General features: G+C 44.9%; 1 protein-coding gene and 1 long non-coding RNA gene across 2 annotated transcripts in view; one reads left to right on the forward strand and one right to left on the reverse strand.

Annotated features, from left to right (window-relative positions):
- LOC129384141 (uncharacterized) overlaps nucleotides 1–25,333 on the reverse strand; it is a 64,519-nt gene that overhangs the window by 13,618 nt on the left and 25,568 nt on the right. Inside the window, exon 3 of the mRNA XM_072284252.1 lies at nucleotides 9,323–9,505. Coding sequence (XP_072140353.1) covers nucleotides 9,323–9,505 — 183 coding nt within the window. The remainder of the gene's footprint in view (nucleotides 1–9,322; nucleotides 9,506–25,333) is intronic.
- Nucleotides 17,032–20,071, forward strand: LOC129383994 (uncharacterized). Its single transcript, XR_008611758.2, has 3 exons — nucleotides 17,032–18,321; nucleotides 19,437–19,491; nucleotides 19,574–20,071. It is a non-coding gene; the product is annotated as an uncharacterized lncRNA (long non-coding RNA).

Consider the following 25,333-nt stretch of genomic DNA (forward strand, 5'->3'; position numbering starts at 1 on the left):
GTGTCAACATGAGTTGCCCATGATAGTGTCGATGTCATGTGAACGCCGAGATATTTGTAAGACGGGGCATAATCGATAGGAGCTGAATTTATTGCGGAGGTGTGACTGGTTAAGCTGTGGTTGCGGGTGAATGACAGAGCTTTGCATTTAGTAAGGTTAAGCGGCATGTACCATTTCTCGCACCATACTGCGATGGAATCGAGATCCTGTTGTAGTGCGGCGATTTCATTCGAGCCTTTGATTGCGGAATATAGGACACAGTCTTCCGCGAAAAGACGTAATTTATTCTTAATGTTAGCAGGTAAGTCATTGATGTAGATGAGAAAAAGTAGAGGCGATAAACCAGCACCCTGTGGCACACCCGATGTTACGCTGCTAAGAGATGAATTATGGTTACTTGCAGAGGTAAACTGTGTGCGCCCTTTTAAGAAGTGTTCAAGCCAGGTAAGCAAGCTATTTGGGCTTCCAATAAATGCGAGTTTTTGAAGTAGGTGATTGTGGGAAACGCGGTCCAATGCTTTTGAGTAATCCAAGAAAATGCCATCAATCTGCAAATGAAGGTCCATGAAATGCAGAATTTCATGGGTGAACTCGGCGAGTTGGGCCTCGCATGAAAATAGTTTTCTGAAGCCGCGCTGGTGAGGGTAAAAGAAGTTGATAGATTCCAGGGGATACATTAGGTTGGATGAGATGATATGTTCTAGAAGTTTAGAAGGAATGCTGGTCAGAGAAATTGGGCGATAATTTATAGCACGGGAGCGGTCGCCACTCTTGAAGATTGGTACGACATGGGCCTTCTTCCAGTCGTCGGGCAAGCTTTCAATCTTTAAGGATTGCGTAAATATTAGATGTAGTACCTCGCTAGAAATGTTCCTGGTGTTAACTAGTATTTTTGCGTAGATTCCATCACACCCGGCTGAGGTGCTTTGTTTGAGTGAATTAATGAGGCTACATATGCCATCAGGGTTGATTTTGATGTCTGGCATTAATTTTACTGGGAGTGGTGGTATTGGTTCAATGGGAGTGTCGTTAGCGAAGGAGAAAACTGAGGTAAAGTAGTCGTTAAGAGCTGACGCATTTCTCAGAAATAATGACATTACCATCCGGATCTGTTAGTTCAATCTGTCTAGAATGTGTCTTTACTGAAAGTAACCGCCAGAATTTATTGGGGTTTGATCGTAGAATCGTCAGAAGGTCATGATTAAAGAAGTTATCTTTGGCTATCGTCAGCTCCTGAATATGTTGGTTAGAGCACAGTTCGTATTTTTTCCTTGTTTCTGAGTTATTTGTAAATTTGGCTTTTCGTTAAAGCCTTTCCTTTTTAGCAAGGAGAGCTTTCACTCGTTTATTAAACCATTCATTGTTAGAGCCAGATTTCACGAGAACTGTTGGTATGTATCTAGCTTCCAGGTTGAGCAATGCATTCTTATGAAGTTCCCAGTTGCTATCAACAGTTCTTGTTAAGTCTGCTGAATATCATTTTAAATATTTTGGAGTTCGTTATTTATGGCGTCAAAGTCCGCCCTTTTGTAATCTATTATTATTTTTGTTGTGGGTGACTTTCTTAAGTGCTATTGTCATGCAGATATGGATGAGGTTGTGATCGCTAAGACCGGATAGTGTGGTAACGCTCCTTACGCTATTGGGGCAAGATGTGAGTATAAGGTCAAGGGTGTTATCTCCTCTTGTAGGACGTGATATCACCTGATGCAGGTTGAAGTCTAGCATAAGATCAATAAATTGTTTAGCTTCGGATAACGGTGACCTGTTGGCTACAGAAAGCAGAGGCCAGGTAATGTTAGGGTAATTGAAATCGCCAAAGAGGTGAATAGGTGCGTTAGAGAATTTGTCAGTGATGTCGGTTAGTGCTTTACGGAGTGAATCACAGAATGACGGATGGCTGTCCGGCGGCCTGTAGCACACGCCAAAAATTGCCTTTCCAGCACCGTTGTAAGCGCAAGTGCACAATAGTTCGAGATTATCATCCCGACTGATCAGGGAAGATGAGAAGGTGTTTCTGATAGCTAATAGAACACCCCCTCCTCTCCGGTTGCTCCGATCATGGCGATGCAGAACATAGCCGGAATTAGGAGGGAAAATTTCGCTATCTCTTACGTCTCTGTTTAGCCACGTTTCAGTTAGTACTATGATGTCGGCATCGACGTCGTGAGTGAAGCTGCGAAGTTGTTCTCGTTTGGGTAGCAAACTGCGCATGTTAGTGAAGGCTATGTTAAGGAGAGGTAAAGATGAGGGACGATTGCGGGATGAGGTTGAAGTGATAGGCTTCGCTCTCCGTCATTGCACGTTTTCGTGTCCTGTTATTTGGGATGTGCTGTTTCCATGCACCTTTATGAATGGTCGCGTTGTCTTAATCACACTGTCAGAACTAGGGTCGTAGCGCTTATTGTTGACTAGCAACTTGTCTACGTGCAGTTTGAACGCACATTTTTGTGGTCGTATGAAACCTAACCATTTAGAACGTGCGATGCGAGTAGCAGGAGCGAAATCTTCACGTATAGCGAAGTTTGTTGCCTTTAGTTTCCGCCCACAGGCCAGAATGTATGCCTTTGACTTGAAATGACTCAACTTGATAATTATCGGGCGCTTTCTTTCAGGACGGTATTTGCCTATGCGATGGGCACGTTCAATAGCGCTTGGCTCTAGATGCATTTCCAGCTTGCTAGCGCAGAAATTGATTATTTTTTCCTCAGACTCTTTCCATGTTTCATTTTCGTTGTCTTCCAGTCCGATGAAAAGCAAGTTATTACGGCGCATTCTGTTGTTTGTGTTAGTGCTCTCGGCTTTTAGCAGCGCTATCTCTTTGATGGCATCATTATGTCGAGTCGCAATTACTTCATCCTGATGGTCGTTTTCTAGCACAGAAATACGCTTTGTCATTGCAGCAATTGTGTTGTCTTTGAGAACGTTGGCTTCTCTGAGCTCATTTATATTGGTACCTATTTCTGAAATTATTTCTTTTAGTTGTTTGATCGTCTGTGAAAGGGATGAAACTGTCTCTGTCGGGGCCTGGGTTAAGTTCAACATCTCCGGAGAGCAAGAGGATTAGATCGGACAGAAACGCAAAGGCAACAGCTTCATAGTACAGACGCACAATTCTACACCATTTCAAGTCGCAGGGGCACGACACCACGAAGACAACAATTGTCGCTACGAAATTCCTTAGTATTTCGTAAGTGATTAACCTGGAAGGTTAGGAAAGCGATGAGCATCCTGCGTGCAACGGTGTCGTGCCCCAGCTGATCAGCTTTGCCACGCCGAATAAATACGGCTTGGCTTGACCATGTGACTGGTGACGTCGCCTTCGTAGGGTGTTGCCAGGTGAAAGAAGCTTCTGCCGCTAAAACTAGACTCGTCTTCACGGCTTCGGTGACGAGAGGCGGGCGGGTACCCCAGGGTTGTGGGGGCTTCAGGGAAGGCGATCCGGTTTTCAGAAGGGGTTCCGGAGTACGGCATGTACAAGCACAAAACCAGTAAGGCAGCATCTGGAAGGTCAGGAAAGCGATGAGCATCCTGCGTGCAACGGTGTCGTGCCCCGGCTGATCAGCTTTGCCACGTCGAATAAATACGGCTTGGCTTGACCATGTGACTGGTGACGTCGCCTTCGTAGGGTGTTGCCAGGTGAAAGAAGCTTCTGCCGCTAAAACTGGACTCGTCTTCACGGCTTCGGTGACGAGAGGCAGACGGGTAGCCCAGGGTTGTGGTGGCTTCCGGGAAGGCGATCCGGTTTTCAGAAGGGGTTCCGGGGTACGGCATGTACAAGCACAAAACCAGTACGGCAGCATCTGGAAGGTTAGGAAAGCGATGAGCATCCTGCGTGCAATGGTGTCGTGTCCTTTTTGATATGTGTCCTTTTTGATAAATAATCTGGTGAACTAAGTAAAACTCCCGATTTGTAAATAACGTCAACATCAAACTCATGCAAAAAAATGGGACCTGTGAAGGAGGCAGTGATGCCCTTGTTTTGCGTGCGAAATCGACCAAGATGCATGGCGGTAAATATTATGTTGAAATCTGGCTAGTAAAGTACGGTTGCAAATCCTTTAATGTTCACTGAACTGCTAGAGCTTGCTGCATCGTAGAGGAATAATTGAGCTCTGCAGGTTTGAATGACCTCCTCAGGTGCAACACAGCATGGTATTGTCCCTCTTCGTTCTTTAGTAGCAGAAGAGCACCTAAACCAAGACGAAAGGCATCTATGTCCTATAATGTGTTTAACGGCTCCAGCCCCTTCTAAACACATCTTTCGTTAGAACAGTGAGCCCTCTGCTACTTTATCACCGATAGCTGTTGAAATGTACTGTGGAAAGTACTCCTCCCTCTTGTTTGTGCAGGTTTTTATCTCAAACATCTGATCACGAGAAGGTATGTCTGTATGATAAGCAGCTATGTGCATATTTTAACCGCTTTGTAGTCAAGCTAGTGCGAAGTTTTGTGTGATGCAAATGCAGAAGAGCATTCTCCTTATGGATCTGGCATGCCGCAGTAAATGGACAAACTGGATTGTTAACGCATACATCTGCTGGAGCTATAGACATGCTTTTTAAAGGACAGAACAGGCACAGCACAAAAACACAAAATGCAGTAAGGGGGCACGTGCACTGCACGTTCCTTCTAATGTTGCAAAACTTGGTCATGGTGGTATGGAATCTTCGAAAACGAAACTATCCAAATAAAAAGAGCCCCACTGCAGGAGTACACGTTTCTTGCGTGCCTCTTTATCCTGTACTGTGTATTTTGTCCTTCACTATTTCTGTTTCACAAAATGCTCTACCAGACTGTCCGAGTCCCCTGTTTCATGCGTTTTCCTTTCACAAAAAAAAAGGAGTCCATCGGTGTTTTTTTTATTCTCACTCACGGTGCAATAGGCTAGCTGTGCGAATGGCGGCCGTTACACATGGCGCGGCACTGTCCCAACACTTGTGTATGACAGATGGCGTGGCGATGTCACAGGTTTACGTTTGCTGTGTTAGCGCAGCTCGCTCCTATCTCAATACGGCTCGGCGTTTCTTTTTCTGGTGTCAGGCGTGCACACGCGATTGTGATCGGCAGGAAACATTTTGTTCCCCGCTCCAGAAGGGGTTACAAAGGCTGTACAGAGAAATTGACCTTTGGTGTCGAGCTATCCGAAGGAAGGATCGAGTCCTTCAGCCGAATGACCACGTCGGGGAAAAGCACTTCGAGCCTCATCTTGTGTCCAAGATATGGACAGCGCACTACAAAAGGCACGCCTTGGTCAGTGCTCCGCGAAAAGCATCACTGGCGACGATGGTGCTCCCACAAGATTTCCCGACTGCCCGGCTTACCTATCGAAAACAGTGAAAACAAGGAAGCGCATGGCGGAAACACAACCGCGGTCGCAGTCGAACAGACGATGCGCTGCATCAAAAGATCATAACGAGTGAGACGCCTCGTGTAGCAATGACAGTGGTGGCGTTAATGGAAGCTCTTTTGAAGCGTTGCCGAGTGCACCGGAGCACGACATGAATGCGTTTGAAGAGCAAACGTCATAAAATACCTCCGTCTGCTGGGTCTAGCTCCTCCCTAAAATCTGCATACGCTCGCATTCGCAAGCTTGCTCGGCGATTTACCACGGCTTTTCCTTCCGTCAAACTCATGGGGATACCACCTGCTCGGCTTTGGAGAAGTAAAAAGCGTTGTCTCTCCCAGCTGGAGCGCATCAAAAAACCTGAAAGCCGTTTACTGTGAGATGCATGCCTATGGCCAGTGAGCCCCGCATCTTCCTTGGTAACCACAAAAATTGTTGAACTTCATGAAGATATGCTGGCAAACAACCGTGATGCGCAGGTCAGTTTCAAAGGCAGATGAAGTATGAAGTGCAGTATGAAGGTACTTTTAACAACTATGGATGACGTTAAGGCTATCGTTGAGCATGTTGATAAGTCGAAACATGTTGATAAGACGAAACTGTGCAATGGTGGACCGAGCACTCTGGAGTATCGGCACGTCGAAATAAAAAGTGGGCATATCTCGACAACAACCAGAAATGGCGGCACAAGAGATGCTATATTGTTCTTCACCCCAGTGGCTCGAACTTATTGGTATGTCACAAATGTTCCGGCCTTTCAAACGTCCTGCGAATGCACCAGAAAAAACAGATCAATGAATGCGCAGGCATAGGCCTTCAGGTACGCGTCTGTTGACTTCATACCAGAGCAAGGACAAAGTTGCAGCACTGCGTCGGGAAAATTATGCTCTGAAAAGGTCCAAAAATCGGCTGCTGAACAGCTTTAAAAAATGTCGGTGGAACTTGCAGAAGGTCATATCCACATGCAAAAAATGTCAAAAGAAGAATTGAGTGAGAAAGTACACACAATAGATCTCCCTAGTGCTCAGCTGACTGCGCTAAAGGAGTGTGTAGCAGCAGCGAGGTTGACGAACAAAAAAAGCAGCAGTAAACAGAGGATTGGCTTCTGATGTGCTTGCTGTTGCACATACGTAGCCGATCTGCATACTCGTTCCTGCGAGGTAATGAGGTGCTCCCACTTCCTTGCGTTACGACAGTGTGCAAGAACCTGTGCATGAGTTAGGTGTGGCTTTGACAAGAGGTTTTTCACAGCCCTTGAGAAGAAGATGCCCACTAAAGACAATTTTGAACGCCATGGAATACTTGTTTTCAATGAAATGCGCGTTCGAAAGGAAATTCGAGTTCGTTCGAAGACGATGACATATAGTGGCTTCACTGATTATGGAGATTCTTCAACGGCCCGCGACGACCTTGCTGACCACGGGCTTGTATTTCCCTTTCGGTCATTTGGCAACAAGCACTCTCAGCCGATAGCAGTGTTTGCAATACTTTTGCTTGAAAACGCGGGAGTCTTAAACGGCATGGTCGCCTGTGATGGCGCAAATACGAACCGTGCAATGTAGAAGGAGTTCGGCATCACTGGAGCATTGCAACAGTCCCGGAACTACTTCAGTCATCCAATTGGTGAGAAACGCAATGTATATGTGTTTTCTGACGCGCCCTATCTGATGAAATGCCTTCGAAACCGTTTACTTTCACAGAAAGTGTTGTGCGTAAATGGCGATCGCGTTGACTGGGTACATTTTGACAGGCTGTTTATGGGGGACTATAAACAGCCGGAAAATTTGTATATTTGCCTCAAAATAGCTTTGTTCCACCTCAACCCTTTAACGACCGAAAAAAATGCGGTTGAAGCTGGCCACTCAGTTGTTCAGCCGGAGTGTAGCGAAAGGCTCGGTGTTCTACTCGAAGTGACGCACAAAAGTGCTCGAAAATGTCAAGGGAACAGCAGAATTCACACTAAGGTTTAGAAATCTTTTTGATGCTCTCACATGAAACCATCCAAAGGAAAGCATCACTGTTGGCAGCAGAGATTTGAGGGTCCTAGCGTCGTCGGTGCATTGCTCAAATATATGGGAAAAAGGAAAAACATCAAGAGCAAGTTGCCTAACCGAGCAAACCGCTGAGGGCCTTCGTGTGACTATTTTGTCCGCACTGGAAATATAACGATACCTGCTAAAGGAGTGCGGTTTCAAATGTGTTTTAACTGGAAAACTTAACCAAGGCGTGTTGGTACGCTTCTTTGGGATTATCAGACAGGCTGGTGGCCAAAATGACCACACATCTATGCCCGCATTTCTGCAGCTTTACAACATGGTGTCAGTTTACAGTTTGATTAAATCCCCTAAATTCGGAAACTCACGTTGAAAATGAATCGCGGCAAGGTGCACCTGTACTTACACTCCAAATTTTAAATTAGCTTTTGACGACAGTGTCAAGTCAAAAGAACACCTGAAGAAACTCGAAGGGAAGCTAAATGGCCTAGTTGCTGCTGAAGAGGAAGATGACCACGTGTTCGACAACTTGCATAAAGCACCGGAAGCTGCAGATTGCATAAATTATTATATAGCTGGTTTTATATACCGCAAGTACATGAAAAGCCCACCGTGTCCAAAATGCCGTGAAGCATTATTGGAACAACGAGCACTTCGTCATCAGCCAGAAAGCAGTCTTGTTCTGTGTAAAACCAGGGGAGGCCTTTTGCACCCAAAGCGATGTCTTTTTCAGTTGCTTCATGCAAAGGAGATGGAATTCCACAAGCATGCGGCTCTCAGAAATGCCGCCGAACTAACATTGGACAACATGCTTGATAAGTACAAGTTTTTGTTCTCCTGTGCCTATCATAAAGAAGTTATTGCTGGCATGCTACACAGATATGTAGCCATGAGAATGAGGCAGTTCTGCAAACAGACATTTGAGGCAAAAAATAAGTCGCAGTAGCTGCAAAAGCTGTTGAAGCTTCAGTAAGTGAAAACTCTGCGTTTAATTTGCTCAAATAAATGGTGGGCGCCATGAACTTCCTCGTGTGTGCGAAATGTGTGCGTGTCCACTTTGTTTATGGAACGTTAACGCTTGTACGAATAATTCATTTATGGCATGCCCTCCGTATTTGTCAAATAAATGTCAATCTGCACAAAACTTTACTGCTTTTGCGTCCCTGGCTTTTAAATGACAGTCGTCCATATGATTGACAAATTGGCAAATGCCGACAAGCCAAGGCTAGTCCGTCCTGTAGACTAACATCACAACCACCTCTACCAGAACCCTAAACTTCGGTTGTTAAAAAATGCGGCCTTCGAATAGCCACACTGGAAAGCTGTTTTGCAGCGCATTACAATTTAACTGCGAGCTTATCTAGGTTACATTACACGTAAACCTAGTTTTCGCGGGGAGGTTTTGGCATCTCATCATGGTAAGTTCTGTGGGTGAGGTAGGTATTGTAGCCGACTACCGTTGCGCTGGCCTCATTGCGACAAGCTCCTATACCGGTATGGATGAGAGCGTGCACTACATGGCTATCGGAGCACGCTTAGTCTCCTTAAACGTATGCTTCGTTCAATCCAAACAAGTTTCCGTGTCAAGCTGGAATAACATACGAAGAACGTTTTATGACGCTTTTCACATCCGTAATAACTCTCGCCCTGCTTTTCTGCTCCAAAACCAAGGCCCTTGTGTCTGTGGCGCCATCTGCCGAGCGCTACGCAATACATGCACAGCCTATTTTTCCGCCTGGACGGCCTTCGTTCAGCCACCTAGCCTATTCTTACGGTGTTGTCACTGAACGTGTATGCAGGCTAAGGTCAAATGTTCAGAACGCATGTCCTTGTGCATAATAAAAAAATCATTTCAGGGTCCCATTAAAGATGTTATGCGTACGTGGCCAGAAAAATGTTTGAAATGTAATATTTTGGGGTTACGTTTTCTGCTGTGCATTATACAAATTTCATACAAATTACTCCTGAACATGTAACTCACCTTGATAGTTGAGCACTTGGTCTATGCTGTTTAACAGCTCATTGCGCCTTTCCCGAACTTCTTTCTTTAAGCTCTCCGGGGCCTCCTTGTTAACGTCAAGGCATTTCTTCAGCCTTCGCTCCTGCCGACCTGCCCTTGTAACCTTTTTCATACAGCGGCCAAGCAAGCGCACCAGGCCATCTTCTGCAAAAAAAAAAATCAACTAAGGCTTACCATTACTCTCCTCAAATAACCGAAAAGGATAAATATAACTGTTACATACGGGTCTCAACCTCATGTAGAAACTGGTCGCGCAGTTTCTATCGTCAAATTATTAGCCCTGCCAGCACATTTCCCTGAGAACCACCACATACGTACACCTGCCCATACTTTCGTTCCGCGTTTCTGTGACAAAACACCTGATAACATCGCACTTTTTCTCGAATAACATTTGTGTGCACACATCATAAAAAGCCAACAAACACTGTCACCAAGGACATCAAAGGGAAAATGACTTGTGCTTAATAAATAACATAAAGAAACGATAAATAATGGAAATGAAGGTGGATGAGAAAACTAGTTGCTGCAGGTGCGGGACGATCCCACAACCTTCGCATTTCACGTGCGATGCTCTACGAATTGAGCTACCGCGGCGGTGTTTCCTCGTTCACTTTCTTGTGTATTGACTTTTCCTTGTAGAACCCTGGGACTGGACGCGGAACTTCCTTTGTGCCACAGGCATCAGGAGATACGGCGCCGCGCCACATTCTTGCTTTTGTTGCTTCACAGCTGCTACTGCGCTTTGTCCACGCCAGAAACTCCAAATACCGGTGCAAATACAAATACCGGCCGCACCCAACGTTGGTAGATTAGGTCAGTTGGATAAGTCTGCTTAGGAGGCGGCTCCAACTCGTCTATCCCTTCAGAGATGGCGCTGGCGTCGCGTTGGGATCGAGCCGCCGGCTGTCGGCGGGCACGTTCAGTGCTTTTCTTGGTGTTTGTCTAGGCTGTGTGTCGCCAGCGTGCACTCCGAAAAAGTTCCTTTGGTGTTATCGTTGATTTAGAAATTGGAATATAGGTATGTGACTTGGAGATCACGTGCATTGTGTTGTAAGCCGAGTTTGACAAAGAGTCTGTGTGCCGACATGCAGCGCGCTGGGCTGCCAAAGTGGATATGCTTCTCAAGAGAAAACGTGCAGTCGGCAGCACTTAACGTGCCGAGGACTTAACTTTCTACTAGCACATCGTTAAAGGCAGCATTTTTAAGATTCCACGTGGCAGGTAGACGCTTAAGGTGGGTGCAGAGTGACTTATTTTCACCATCATTCCTGCGCACTAATCGAAAGCAAAAGCACCAAAGCCCAGAAGAAGACCTTCGAAGCTAAGAGCAACAGTAAATTGTCATGTTCGTAAGTCGGCAAGTGATGGCGACGTGATGTAAACATAAAAAACAGTAATGCTAAAGAAACTGAGGTCACTTCCGTTCTAGAGGTGTGTTCAGAGGGAGCATTTTCGTTCCCTGCATTCCAAGAGCACTCAAGTTTCGAGTCCTGGAGTGTCTAGCTCATGACTCTTCAAAGTTGACGAAGACAGTGGTATTGTGATGGACAGGGCTGTGGTTATGAGGGAAGACTTCACTGTTGCACTCAGCTTATGCGGAAGGCTTGTTCCTCCGTGCGTCTACAACGAATATGGTTCAGGAGAACCGGTAAAATTCTCAAGCTTGAAGAAACTATCCGCATTTCTCACTTGCGTTAGCAACCTAAAAGTGTGCACGGGCTGTCATTGTGGTTTATTCCCCTTCATTTCGGCAGCAACATCATCTTTCAAGACCCAGGACCGGTGGAGGGGCACAAAATGCTTTAGGCTGTCTCAGGAAAGCTTCTGCCCACCGTGCAAGAGCACAAGAAAAAATATCCGAGCACGGGAAAAACAAAAAAATAGAAATCCGAGGAACGAACCAAGCCTCACCCAAGGGTACGTCTAACAAATAAAAACCTAACTAAGAAAGAGTGATAAGGGCTACAATTTTTGGCGAGAAATCCAAAAAAGAAATTAGGGCTTTCAAATGTGTCTTCCTCAAGCGCAACAGCTTGCTCTTCATGCAGTGTTGAAAGCTTCAAAAGCAAATCAGCGAGAGGAAAGCGCTATAAAACCGACTGGTTGATGACTTACCTCCCTGTTAAGATATCAAGCCCTGCTGCTTATAGGCTGATGTCAAAGATGAATATTTTCCCACTACCTACGTGATCGCGCCTTAAACAAATTATCAATGGAATGCCTTGAGAGATCGGTTTTAACGTTTCGCTTAACAGCATTGGTGCACTTATGAAACAAAAGGAGTAAGCTGCTGTGGAATCCTCATACTAGTGGAAATGAAAGTGCGCCAAGCTGTCACATTCAACAAGCAAACATATAAAGTAGATGACCAGAAATCTACAGCCGTGGCAGATCATGCACTTGTGCTTACGTTTGTGCCCCCATTTCATTCGTGGGTACTGCCAATCGCCAGCTTCGCTACAAAAAATGCATCTCCTGAAAGAGTCCTCGCAAGGTTGGTTCTGAAAGCCGTCAAAGAGCTTCATAAGCAAAATGCTACAGTGATAGCCGTGATAAGCGATGGAGCAAGCACAAACAAGTGAATGTGATCAACATTTGGTGTGACAGGCAGCTCTCAAGCACCTAAGCACAAAATTGAATATCCCTGTATTCCAGACAGCAGTCTATACTTCCTCTGTGGTGTGTCACACACTGAAGTGCATAACAGATCATCTGCTTCGTCACAAGTACGGCATGGTAGGTATCCGCTTATTTATGTTAGCTTGTAACAAAATTATCGTGATCACAAAATATCCGCTCCAACTTTTCAATCATCTTTTTACTTTACAGAATGGCGAACATAAAATCAACTATGACCGTTACTGTATACTTCAGGAGGTCAACAGCGAGCAGCAGCTCCGTGTAGTACCAAAACTGACAAGAGAGCATGTGAACCCCGACACTTTGAGAAAAATGAATGTGCGGCTGGCTGTTCAGGCAGGTGTAATTGCACACATTCTTGTTGCTCTTAAGTTATGGTGAAATTGTTGCATGCGTAGCAGAACATGTCTAAAATTGTTGCGTTCTTTGCAGCTTTTCAGCCGAAGCACTGACATTGGCCTAAACATGCACAGAAGACTTCAACATCCCGGCCTTGAAAACTGTGATGGAACAGCGCCGTTCACATTACTGGTGAACGATCTCTTTGATGGCCTAAAAAGAAGCTGACACGTTTTGGGATAGGAAGCTCATCAAAAGAAATTGATGTACGCAAAAACAAGTCAGTTTCGCCACAAAGACTAAGCAGTAAATGCGATAGTAACAAGCTTTTTACAGGAAATTATGCTTGTACATACAAGGGCAGTATTAATTATAGTAAACATGTTTGGTGTGGCCTGCGTGGACATGAAGAAGCAGAGAGAACTCTTTGACCACAACTTCACTTTTTACTTCCTTGCGCGCTACTAATGAATATTACATACTCGTTTAGTTTTAAGCTGGTTCAAGAATTCCTTCGACTTGTAGATGTGACCGAGCAGAACCACATCAGAGACGGAACTGTTACGTTTGCCTCACAAGTGACCATGGAGTCCCTCCGAGTGACACTAGCGTCTACCTCGAATTTGATCACATACCTTTATTCCAAAGGAGCACACTATGTCCTGACAGGAAAACTCAACCAGGATGCCTTGGAAGTAGGAAATGAAGAAACCTTTTGAAAGGTTACATATGTCACATATCTGTTGGTATAGGGACGCGAGTGTTTGTAAATGTTTCAGGGAAACAGCCTTTATTTCACTTTTCTTTCTTTCAGGGGTTCTTCGGAGTCACTAGATGCATGGAAGGGGATGAAGACCACCTGACTATCATGAGCTCGCATATATGCAGGCTTTTAAGTCTGCACACACCTATAAAGTTTTGCATCACTGGCGATGTCGTGGCAGAGCCAACTTTCATACTTGCTTCTGTTCAACAAACCATGAAAGCAGGAACGACAGAACGGCTGACAACACATGAACAGCTCTAAGCTGTGGTCAAGTTAAAGCTGTAGAAGCTATGGACTTCACCAAAGAGTGATCTGGCAAAGGGAGACACTACGCCAGATCATGGATACAGCATGCTAGGGACACAAGATTGCGTTGGGTATGATTTGTGTGGCTATCTCGTACACACTTTTCCGAAACATGAGAAGTGTATTGCATACATCGATGAAATCCAGTCATCACGTAAAGAGTGCCCAGAAGCTTTCCTAACAGCTGAGAGTTAAGGAAGGATGCCGTAAGCATCCTTCACGGGATTTATTCTACAAGCTTAGAGGCGTCGAAGGTAAAATCTCTAATCTACTGCAAAAAAAAAAACCTCTGCATGGACACCTGGGACATCCTGTATTCACTCCAAAGCTGCGGTATACATGGAGTTCGGTGCACTACTCACAACACTTACTGCAGAATTGTTGCAGTCCTACATTGCCTTACGAATGCGTTTCGCTGCAAATTACGCATGCAAACAGCTAACTGCTTCCTGAGCTATTGCTTTTGTGAGAAGGTGAAGTTGATGTGAAGTGTGAATTGACTGCATTGGTGAATAAACGCATCATTGGTATTTGAAGCTTTGCTAAACAGAGCTGTCAGTATGTCGTGCATTGGACTGTGCTCTATTTTTTTATTACTTTCTCCACTTTACGTGTCTCATTCGTAGCTGGTGGGAAAATTCTAATGAAAAGCCAAGATTAGTACGTACGTGAGGCATCTTCAGATGAACTGTGCCGTTAATGTTAAGTATCCCAGCAGTGAGGTGTGCTTACTGACTTGAAACACTGCACCATCGTGGCGCTCAGTCGTATAAGACTAGTAGTGCGACTTTCGAATTTCCGTTGTTAGGCTCAAGTGGCACGATGGCTTCTAAATATATTCGCAAGCTTTATTTATATGATGGTTTAAACATGCATATATGATAACTATAGGTACATGTGCGAGAATAGCGCAGATGCACCTAAGAATCGACCCAAGAAAGAGCTACGAATGAGGCCACTTGAATGAAACACAAGTGATTCAATATTGTGCAGGGACTCTCGCAGCTTTCATATATGAGTAAGCAATATTCAATTAGGCCTTCTCTAGTGTCTTTACTATTATTTCACTGATGCGAAAATGGCTTGCTTCCGCTGGTCAACATGGAGAAGTAGCAGACGACCCTCTGTCACCAATCCGTTAGAGTTACTGTATATGGTACCTAAGGTAGCAGAGTTGCGCGTACGTCCGCCGTCTTGCCTGGGAAGCAACCAAATATGTGCGGCGAAGCGGCACTCTGTTTTTGCAGGCGACATGCCTACCGGATTGTCGATCGACCGCGAGCACTTTCGCCTCGCTTGTGGACCGCTTTCCCACCTAATCGCAAACAAGGGGAATCGAAACAGCGGACTAGATAGTCAAGGAAAAGGTGCTATTTTTTAGCGCGTGGCCTAAGATGCAGCGCAAATATTAACAGTTGTTTTTTGGACTAGCAGTCACCTGTGCACCTTCTAGAAACTTTTGACGTATGGGCACTAGCGCATCTAGAATAGATTGTGTATTCTATACACGCCGGTCAGATGCAGCATTCATGAACCTCGACGGTAACAATTAGATCGCACCGAACAGTCTTAGGGAATATGTTGATGTTATTTTATAGAACAGCTACTTAACAAGGTAGTATAAGGTTCGAAATAACATAGTGCATTAAAAACTGGATAAACTTTAGCAACTGAGGTAAACAATCAGATGCCTGAGTATTTTTCCTTCGCTTGAACATTGCTTGCAACTCAGATTTTGTTTCAGCAAAGATAAATACGCTACTAAGAGCAGTGCGGTGCTCTTTTAACATGTAAACAGTAACAAAAAGAACCGCGCCGCAACTACCTCCTTTTTTAGCAATGAAGCCAAAATGCGAATTTCAGAAAAAAAGAAATAGCAGTGTATGTGCGCGCGAACATTGATATATTGAGCTTTATCAATTTGTGCTGTTTTACAAAGTGAGCTGTAATAAATATAATGAGGCCTATGCACCAAAGCTCTCAACGCGTAGGCAGTCTAAAATATTACTGGTGAGTCAATGACCAACCATTAGTATTTCGACTCTGGTACGCCATTAGATTTGCTGTAGAAACGTGCCCACGTACCAGCAGGCACTGGATATCAGCCACATCTGCAAGTGTCCCTCCATTATGTGCGTTTCACTGCAGGGAATGGAATGGAATGGACTTCAGGGATTCCAAAAGTAGCCTTCTGTGGGAGTGTTGTTAAGGTTTCTCTATTACAGGATTGACATAGCTACATTATAGGTAGTAATGCAAAGTACAGTTACGCCATTACTGTATGTTAAATGATGACACTCATTCCTCTTGCCTCCTGCTTCACATAAGTAGTAGCAGACGAAATATCTTTACTTAGTAATAACCCATTTTATGTTCAGAAACAACCCAAGCAGTGCATTATTATGAAAATGTGAGCTGCCTTTTTTGTCACAGTTCAGTGAAAGCAGTGTGGTGCATGGGATCGAATAAAAGGTTTTCCCGCTTTCAGAGCGATTCGTGCACTTGTGAGCAGGGCACCCGGTCATTATATCATTCCGATGGAACTGCGATGACACTGCAATGAACCAACAGTCAGATGCGCTGCGCACATTGTGTTGTTGCTCCGCAGCTAGCCAGCACGCGAACAGCGAACGCCAAAATCGGCCGGATTCACTTTGAATTTGACTGGCGATAAACTTGTGTTAATCCAGTTCGCTGCAGCGGCGGCATCGCAAAATACAAAAAGTGGCCTCAGCATCTGCTTCTCCGCCATGCACGGTTGCTTGACTATCACATGACGTTCTGCCAATAGAGGCGCTAGCGGCTTGATAGAACAGATGCGCAACTCTGCTACCTTAGGTAGCATATACAGTAGCTCCAACCCTAACGCGACCGCAGCACCTCCTCAGCGCTTGAGACGGGAGGGGCCCGCTGTGTCGCCATGGCGACCGCGTGCGCTTACCTAATCTAAACATTACCTAAGCTTACCTAATCTAAACATCTAAACTGACCTAATCTAAAAACATTGGCCACTCCTCATGCGTTTTATCGAGCAGCCGTGGTCAGAGGTAAGCACAATCAAGTTCAACAAATGGCCATAGCGGGCGAAAAATATTGACCGCCCACTGCTGCTAATAAAACAAGCATAGTGGAGGCACTTAAAGGATGCTCGCATTAGTTTATATATCTCCCGCTAGAGGCGGCCTAATAAGCGCAATTTTACCTTACAACCTTCTCCTACATTTGTCGAAGCATTTTCATTACATAAAAAACAGTACAAAATTATCGTTGCTAAACATATACTTGTATTGTACTCTGTATTAGTAAGCTTATTCTTTATTTTGTCACTATAAATGTAAATAGCTTTCAGCATCATTGATTTCCCACATGACCTCTGGCCTGGAATAAAATTTTAAATTTTTACCGGTATTTTCGAGTGCACGGTGGCACGGATTGATTCGTTCGTACGCTTAAAGTGGTTGCTTCTTTGTTGCTAGAACTAGTTTAATGTGCTCCGATGTCTTGCATTATTTAAATTGGGGTGAACGGATGTGATTTCAAGCGGACATGAAAGCCTGAAAGCTTGGTTTCGGTTGTGAGCTATGCATCAGCATCCAAACGGGAACCGTAGTCTGCGACAGACGACAGCAGTACCAGTGAGTCGTTTAATATTGCTGCCTGAATCCTTGTGCAATAGTGCTACCATTAACTTTCAGGCGGAGATAACTAACTATATCCTGCATTACATATCTGCTGTCAGGACTTTCTGTTGTTATCGAAATAAACCTTTGGTTGCGAATATTTGTGAGTCAGAGTTTACTTCTAATTATTGTCTTCCTTTGTTGCCCTATTTGTTCACATCAAGGATATTTTGTACGACAGTGGGTGTCAGAAACGCCGCACACTCGCAGAAGGCGGTCGTTATACACACAAAATCTCGAAAAAAGATATCGGAACTTGCGTCGCTTTTTTCACCTTGTATCTGTGGGCATGGACGACTGAGTGGCTCATTTTCGTGTCCACTGACAACTTTTTTCTTTTGGCAAATTGAAGTGAAAGTATTGAATTTAATGCATTAAAGAGTTGCACGGATGATAATTCAAAAATATTTCATTGTTGTTGGTTCCAAGTTCTTGTGTGTGTTTAGTTTGGTTTACCTTAGGGCGTTTATTTTTGCAATAGGGAACCGGTACATGATGTTCGTGGAAAGAAAAATACATATAAAGTCCTAATAGCTTCATGTCTTTCATGCGTTTGCTTGTTGAACTAGTAGTGTGACCACTCCTAGTGTATAAATGAGCCCATAAATGCTGTCATTTGTGATCCTAATAATACTTAAGCTGTTGACGCACATTGTAGTTAGGCAGACATCAATGTTATGAACAGTAGCAATATTTATTGAACCCCACAAAGCCTAACGCATCATTTTATATGCTAAATTTTTTGCCTGACAAATCTGATTTTGTGCTCTACACCCAATGTGCAGCCTACATTCTAGAGGGAGTGTTCAGTTGTGAATAGTTCAGAAAATTAGTAAAATTCTCATACTAATTCATTTTTACTGAATTATAATTTTGCTGCTTTCCTCACACTTATTACTCTGTGACCAGAAATACATGTGAGCAATTTTTTTTTTTTTTTGACGTGGAGCGGTGTTCGAGCTTTCTGGGGTTAACATGCTGCTTAAGCATCCTAGAACAAACAGTGCACGTTTGCATGTTTTCTGCCGTCATAAACGTTACATTGTAACAGCTTTTTGCATTTCACACAACGAAATTTTTCTTTAATTTTTGATGAAGTCAATATTTTTTTTCCCAGACACGCAGTAAAAATGATGGTGCCTGTGTAAAGCAGGGCACTCCACGCATTGAAGAGAAGCTACTGTTTTCTACAACACGGCCACTGTGTGGACTTTGGCTGCTGCTACAAGGTAAACAAAATGAGTTCAGAAATAAAATCCCTGATAAATGCTGTATTGGCTTGCTAGTGTTGAGATGCATGTCATGTATTAGCGGATCATTTGAATGTTTCTTCCTATTTGCCGTTTAGTATTATTATTTCAAACATAAGAAGAAAACACTACATAAGTTTGCCTAATCTCTTGTGTCAAATCCATATGGGACCAAAAAGGATCTTTCTTGAAATGTAATGGCACAGTCGTAGAAGTCCACCAGTAATCTAACCTACGCATTACATAATCTGCCCAGTTCCATTTTTTTTCTTAACGTCAAAAAGAATATCGGCTATCCCCGTTTGTTCTCTGATGCACACCGTCTCAACGTTACGCCTAACATTTATCATTCCAGCGCTGTATGCGCAGTCTTAACGAAAGCATTGATTGTATACCTTTATTTTCAGTGATAATAGTAAGCTTCCAGTCAGGAGCTGACAACGTCTGCCATTATCGCTCTAACCTATTTTAATTCTGTAAATTTTGCTCTCATGATCATAATCCAATGTGTTTATTTCATCTAGGTAAATGCACTCCTTCAAAAACTTTAAGGCTGACTGGCGATCCTGAATTCTTGCTCCCTTGCCTGACTATTGATCATTAGCGTTGTGTTCTGCATATTAATCAACCCCACTTTTAAACTTTCTCTGTTAAGTTCCCCAAACATTTGCTATAACTCATCCCTAGTGTTTCTGAACAGAATAATGTCATCTGGAAATCAAAGTATGCCGAGATATTCGCCGTTGATCCTCACTTTGAAATGACTCATTCGATTAACCAATGGTACTTGTAAACAACCACCACATTTCTTTGACACAAAAGTCATGCTACACTTGCGCACGAGAGTAGCTTGACATGTAGCACAGTAAAGGTCACAAGAGAAATGCAAGCTTATTTGCTTGTGAAAACAAGAGATTTTCTTTCATTACAATGCATGATGAGTAGTAGCCTCAACGCAGTGAAGTGGACCGACCCTTATTTTTTCTGAAGTTGCAAAATAAGCCTTCTTTTTAAAAAAGAGCTGATGTACGGCTAATGGCTGACCTCATGGCATGTGTTCTTGCGTCTGATGTGTTACTGTTCTGCCCCAACAGAGCCTGTCCCAAGCACGTCTCGACCCAGTCAGCACGACCCAGTCAGTCGTTCAAGGTGCGTTCATAGCTAGTGTGCAGCTAAGTGTTGACCTTCTTGCCTGTGCTGTATCTTACGTGTTACTCTTCTGCCCCCACAGAGTCTGCGCCAAGTACATCTTGGTCCTCATCGCAGGAGCTGCCATTTACACCTACAGAAAGGGGCTGGAGCCAAATTTGGAAGGCTTTTACCCCATGAAGAAACAAGAGAAACATGAAGAAATATTTGGATGAAATGGCATGCATATGGAGTTCCGTGTCAAGACTGAAAACAGCCTCGGCCATCATCCCACCAGCGCGGATATCGGCCCAGTCATCCACTTACCTCAACAAAGACTTTTTAGAAATTCATTGTGTTCATATGCCAGTTTGCCCTTCACCTCTATTTCAGTAGCCCAAAGGCATACAGGTACCTGGCAAAAACCCTTAGCGTTCCAACAGTAAAAATGTTAAGAACCTGGCTATCTGCAAGATCACTCAAGACTGGATTTATGCCAGACATTATGGATATTGTAAAAGATAAAACAAAAAAAGAGGGATTTGATGCACAGGGCATGTGTCTTCATCTTTGATAAAATGTCTCTGAAATGAAACCTGCAGTATGACTAAGCATGATGTCTTGGTGACAGCGTGGTGGCTCCATTCTGCAGCTCTGATAGGTGGCGGCCACGGAGCAAGAAAAATTTAGGAGTGGAAACTCCGCTGTTTGCGGCGGCAGAAAAGGTCACAAGCCCGCGGAACCATTATCGTGCTGGCGGCGCCTGGCGGCCTGAAAAGAAATTACCGCCGTTTCGGTTGCCAGGGCAACCGGTCGACCGTGTTGCTCCCGTGCGGCCGCGCGCGCCTGGCACGGAAGAAGTGGCCGGAGAGCGCGCCGGAGCCGCCTGCGCGCGCGCTGCATTTATTTTTTCCCTGCGGCTTCTACGACGCGCCTTATCTGGTCGCCCACGCTTGCTCGCCCTGACGGCAGTTTCGCCTCCTAAATGCCTTACTCCGTGGTGGCGGCGGAGTTCCTTCTGGAACAATTCTGAGTTTGCTGAGACAAGAACTGTGGTCTCTATGCAAAGGCACTGATCAGTCACCAAGCTATCAACAATGGTGAACTTGGGAGAGCACTCAGAATAACCCCACAAGATCCTTTCTTTAAATAGATGGGACGAAAATATACCTTATCTTACTTATGCCACACTCATCCAAGTGTACTAGAAACACTTCCAGAAGTATAACCAACATTCGCAAGGATGTTGTTTCATAGAAACACTAAAGAAATACCAGTCCACCCATCACCTAAAGCTGAAATACCTGCCAAAAATTACTGACGGGCGTTTGTGTGAGACTCCGTTTGGCAACAAGTAAAGTATACCTCTCATGTGTTGAGCAACAGTGTGTGTTTAGCGATTGAGGCCTTCTTGTTTTTAATGTTCTGCCTCCTACTGCCACACATAGGCAGCTTTGTAGAAAGGATGGGCAAGTTATTTGATGCTTTGAAGAGCTCCACAGTGAGCATAAAATAGCGGAAGAAGGCATGCCATGATGTCCACAGAACGCATTGAATTGTAAACCCTTGTGTGCTTTGGATCAAGTCCAAGCACTTTGATAGCCCTCACAAACCTAGGGCTGTGAGTGGATGGCAGGTGTCAGTCATAGCAATCTTGTTGCTGTGGCAAGACCTCCACCCATCTTAATTCCATCTTAATTCTCAATTCTTGATGATGCAACGACTGAATCAGGGTCCACTTGAGATTGGGCTCAGTCGGCAGCAGCATGGTTGCAATGAAACTCCAAACGCATACCAGTTTTCTGCCCGTCTAAGGCATTATGTTGTGTCAAAGCTTTTCAAACTTTGCCACAATTGAGCAACTTTAGCAGACCGACTGAAGGGGCCCTTAGCTCCGCAAGTGCTGCTTTTACATAAGGGCTCTCTGAAAAGTAGTGCAGAAGCAAGTCATGACGTGCTTGAGTCAAAACAGTTTACCATGCGTGCAGATATTTTATACACACATTCCTAGAGTCAGTGCAGCTCGTGCCACAACCTTCTGAAGGAAAGTAACTAGGACCTTGCAAAACCTAGTCATTTATTTGCAACTGTTGAAATAAAGGGCAACGCCCTAGGCCATTTAACTGTCCCAACTGGCACAGCATATTAGTATGTTGTGAGCCTTGAAGAAAAATTTACACAAGCAGTAAGGGCTATTGCACACCAGCTAGGTATTACAAGTGAATTGTTCTCCATTGTGGCCGAGGAGACCAGCGATCCACCATTTTTCAGACTGCAAGCAGCAACTTTTGCAGCTCTATGTCCGCCTTAGACTTCTTTGGAATTTGCGGTTTAAAAAGCATGAGTTAAGCTTCTCAAAAGCACCTTAATCTTCTGCCAACAAAAAACTGAAAACCTGCAGTAGGCAACTGTCAGGCCTTATTGCAAATCTAAACGTAGCATTTCAATGACTCGTGGTTTTCGGTTTCCTTTTCTTAATTACCTTCCTGGCATTGTCAAATTATTCCATTTTTGCGAAGTATGAATGCGATCTTTTTTATTCCACATTCATTTTTGAGACGATTTTTCCTCTTTATCCAAAGTATGGGTGAAGCGATTCTTGCTATGTAACATTTGACTTCTTGTTTTTGGCCTTCAGTGCTACCAGAGTGGAGTTCCTACTTCAACGGAAGATTTCTCATCGCCATGTTGAATCGCCAGTCTCATTCTCTCCTTGCTCGGAGGAATAGGATTTTTTGGCAGGTACACTGAAACGATTGCATCATTTCAGTTGCGATGCTGTGCCCCTTTGGCCATGTTTGCCGTGTTACGTTTCTAGGATGTGGCGTCCTAGTCACATTAGGCAGCAGTCTCTTGAAGCAAGCACCCGCTCCTGCAGTCCGTACCGCAATATGGACTCCAAATTTACATGCACTGTGGGCAAATTGTGCTTGTCGCTTTCCTCGGCAGCCGCGATCTGGCATGAACCGAGACCAGCATACGTGCTTACATGGTCTGTAGCATATGAAGTTGGTAGCCACGTGGGTGGAAAGGCCTGCAAATGCCAAAGGTGATGCCCACGAAATGGACGATGCAAATATTGAGACAAACTGGTGCACGGGCAACACTTCAGAAGCCCCTGAAAGAACAAAATGAAACGTGCTGGTTGCAAAGGAGCTGAACGACTGGTTGGAAAGGAGCTGAAGTGACGGGTAGTCCACGTTGCCGTGTTGGCTGCGGTAGTAGATGCCTGCATCACCCGATTACTTCGCAATGAAAGTTGCTGGTTTTTAACGGCAACTGTCGGTTCAAGCAAGTGGGACGCTCTGTCCAATCTGTTTGCACAGCTGGCCGTCGCTCGTTACCAGACCGCCATGCGCGATTACGAACAGCATTTTAGGAGGTCGCGTTAATGACTGCACTGTATCTCAACAAGCTAATTTTATTTCTGTTCTTGGATGAAAACGTACATGGGCGCTGCTTGTCTTCTGCCAATAAAATAGCACATTCCGTTCGTTCACTTGTGGGTTGCTTTTAAGGGTGTCAGTAGAGTGTTTGGGTGTCAGTATGGGTGTCAGTAGAGCTCCTGCTCATTCCTCGAAAAGCAGCGAATTCCTGATGTTGTCGTAGAAGTGGGCCGGCCCGATTGAGGTCTTGCTGCGGTAGATAACAGTAGTGTCCTTTTCGATGAGTCCCTCTCGCCACATGTCGTTTTCTGGCTCATGCCCTATGCGGAGCACCTCCTCTACATATGCCCTGACCGAGGAGGCCGTACTTCCGCTCTAGGAAGTGCACGTGCCTGACCCACTTAGTGCGGAGGCATGTTGCTGACAGGTATTCAAACACGCACCTTGCCCAACTGTCCCTAGTCATACATTGTAGGAAATGACGGTATGCAGCTTGCTGGCCGCTTGTTATTCAAAGCTTGGCCCCCGTAAGTCACCCTGCACTGCTTCATTGGTGACAGCTCCATGGCAGCCCACAGCAATGAATGAATGAGTGAATGAATGAATGTTTATTTTTACAGAAATAAAATACAAAGAATCTCTGTCAAAGAGGCTGACAAAAAGGCACGAATGCGTGACTAAGTGTCAGTCCCCTTCCCCGACCCATTCCCAGTGCACAAAACACTCAAGCACACAGGGCAAACATCGTACACAAAGTGGATACATACACAAAAAAATGAAAAGTATATGATATATGTAACAGAAATACTGAATTTTATTTGTGTACAAAAGAATGAAGAGTCATACCTGAAGCGACAGCAAATACATGTTCACTTTTTTGTGTTATGCGGCCTACTTCCCGTTGGCGTCCCAATTTATCCCGATATTTCGCTGACATGCATACAAATGCGTTCGCGAAGGTTAATGTCGGGACACGGACGACTTTCCACAGGTCCCTGACTATTCTTTAGCGGTTGCAGCCACAGGCATCTCCGTTGTAGTACGTTCTGTGATCGAACGCCGGTTTGAGCTATTTTCTCCTCGTGTACTCTATACATTTAATTATCTGAGCAACAGTGTACGCCTAGGTATTTGAGCTATGGGTCAATGCACAATACCTCTCCGCCCGATCGCAGGGCCACACCATGCTCCTCCTCACCCGCAGCCTGGATAATTGTGGTTTTTTACACATTGAAGCAGAGACCCAACTTCGACATTTTGCTAGCGCAGATATCAAGAAGTGCTTGCAAATCGTGTGGATCCTCCACCATTGATATGAGGTCATCTGTACGTGCTAAGCCTGGGATGCATCTGTTTTGCTCAATTCCCATTGTACTTCAGGCTGTACTTCAGGCCGAAGCCCTGAGCTCATTGTAATAGTGCTTTCTCTACACCTGACACGTACAACAGATATAGGATTTGCGACAGAGGACATCCCTCATGCAGACCTCTGCATAACTTGATGCATTGCATTTCCACGGGGCCAAATTGCACCACGACCGTGTTCCCCAGGTACAATCGCTTTATTGTTGACAGAAGAGCCACTGGCAAGCCCAAGGTCACTAATCGTGCGAATACGGTGGAGTGGGGTACAATATTATATGATTTTTCGACGTCCAGCGCACAGCAGGTTAGAGAGCGGTATTCCTCTCACGCTACATCTGCACACCTAGCAACGACAAAGTTGTCGGCCTCTATGCGCCTGTTGCCAGAAGCCATTTTGCATCTCCTTAAGAAGGTGCTCATTCTCTACCCATCCACCATTTCATTCCTTTAGCCCTTGCGCAAAGGTGGGGTAAAACATAAGTCACTGTTATGGCTCGGTAGTCGTTTAAGTTACCCTTCCTTCCTCCACGTTGGGGTATGAAGGATACCCTACAGCGTTGCCAGTTCTCGGGTATCTCGGCTCCTTCAATAATCTCTTGTGAACAAGCTAGCCAGTCGTTCTCGAGTCTGGGCGCAGATTCTTCAGCAGTTGCGCAGGGAAGCTGGTCAGGGTCCAATGCTGACTGAGGTCAGATACAGGAAATCGTCCGATCGATCATGATACGGTTGAACTCCGATTTTGGTTCGCACAGGTTGTTCGGGTAGGTAGGTGGCCCTGATGCGGTGGGAATCGATGTATCAGTAATCTGGTCCGGTGATCCGTAGAGTGCCTCTAGGTGCTTGTTCACCGTCTCTTTGACATAAGCGACGACATGGCCTGTTGCACTGCTGCAAGCTGATCGCCTCTGTCCAGTGAACGCACGTCGTTCCAGAAGTTCTGTGCCGTAGATCCCCCTTCTCCTCGTAAGTTTTGGAACTGTTGCATATTCACCTCTACAAGCTTTATCTGCACTAATGCTTGCTCTCTATGCTTGAGCACCAGGTAGCGTTTTGACACGGCTGCACAGGCCCCTGACATTCCTATTGTGACTGTACGCCAATGTTCTATACTT

This window comes from Dermacentor andersoni, chromosome 9, assembly GCF_023375885.2.
Source record: "Dermacentor andersoni chromosome 9, qqDerAnde1_hic_scaffold, whole genome shotgun sequence".
Lineage (NCBI taxonomy): Eukaryota > Metazoa > Arthropoda > Arachnida > Ixodida > Ixodidae > Dermacentor > Dermacentor andersoni.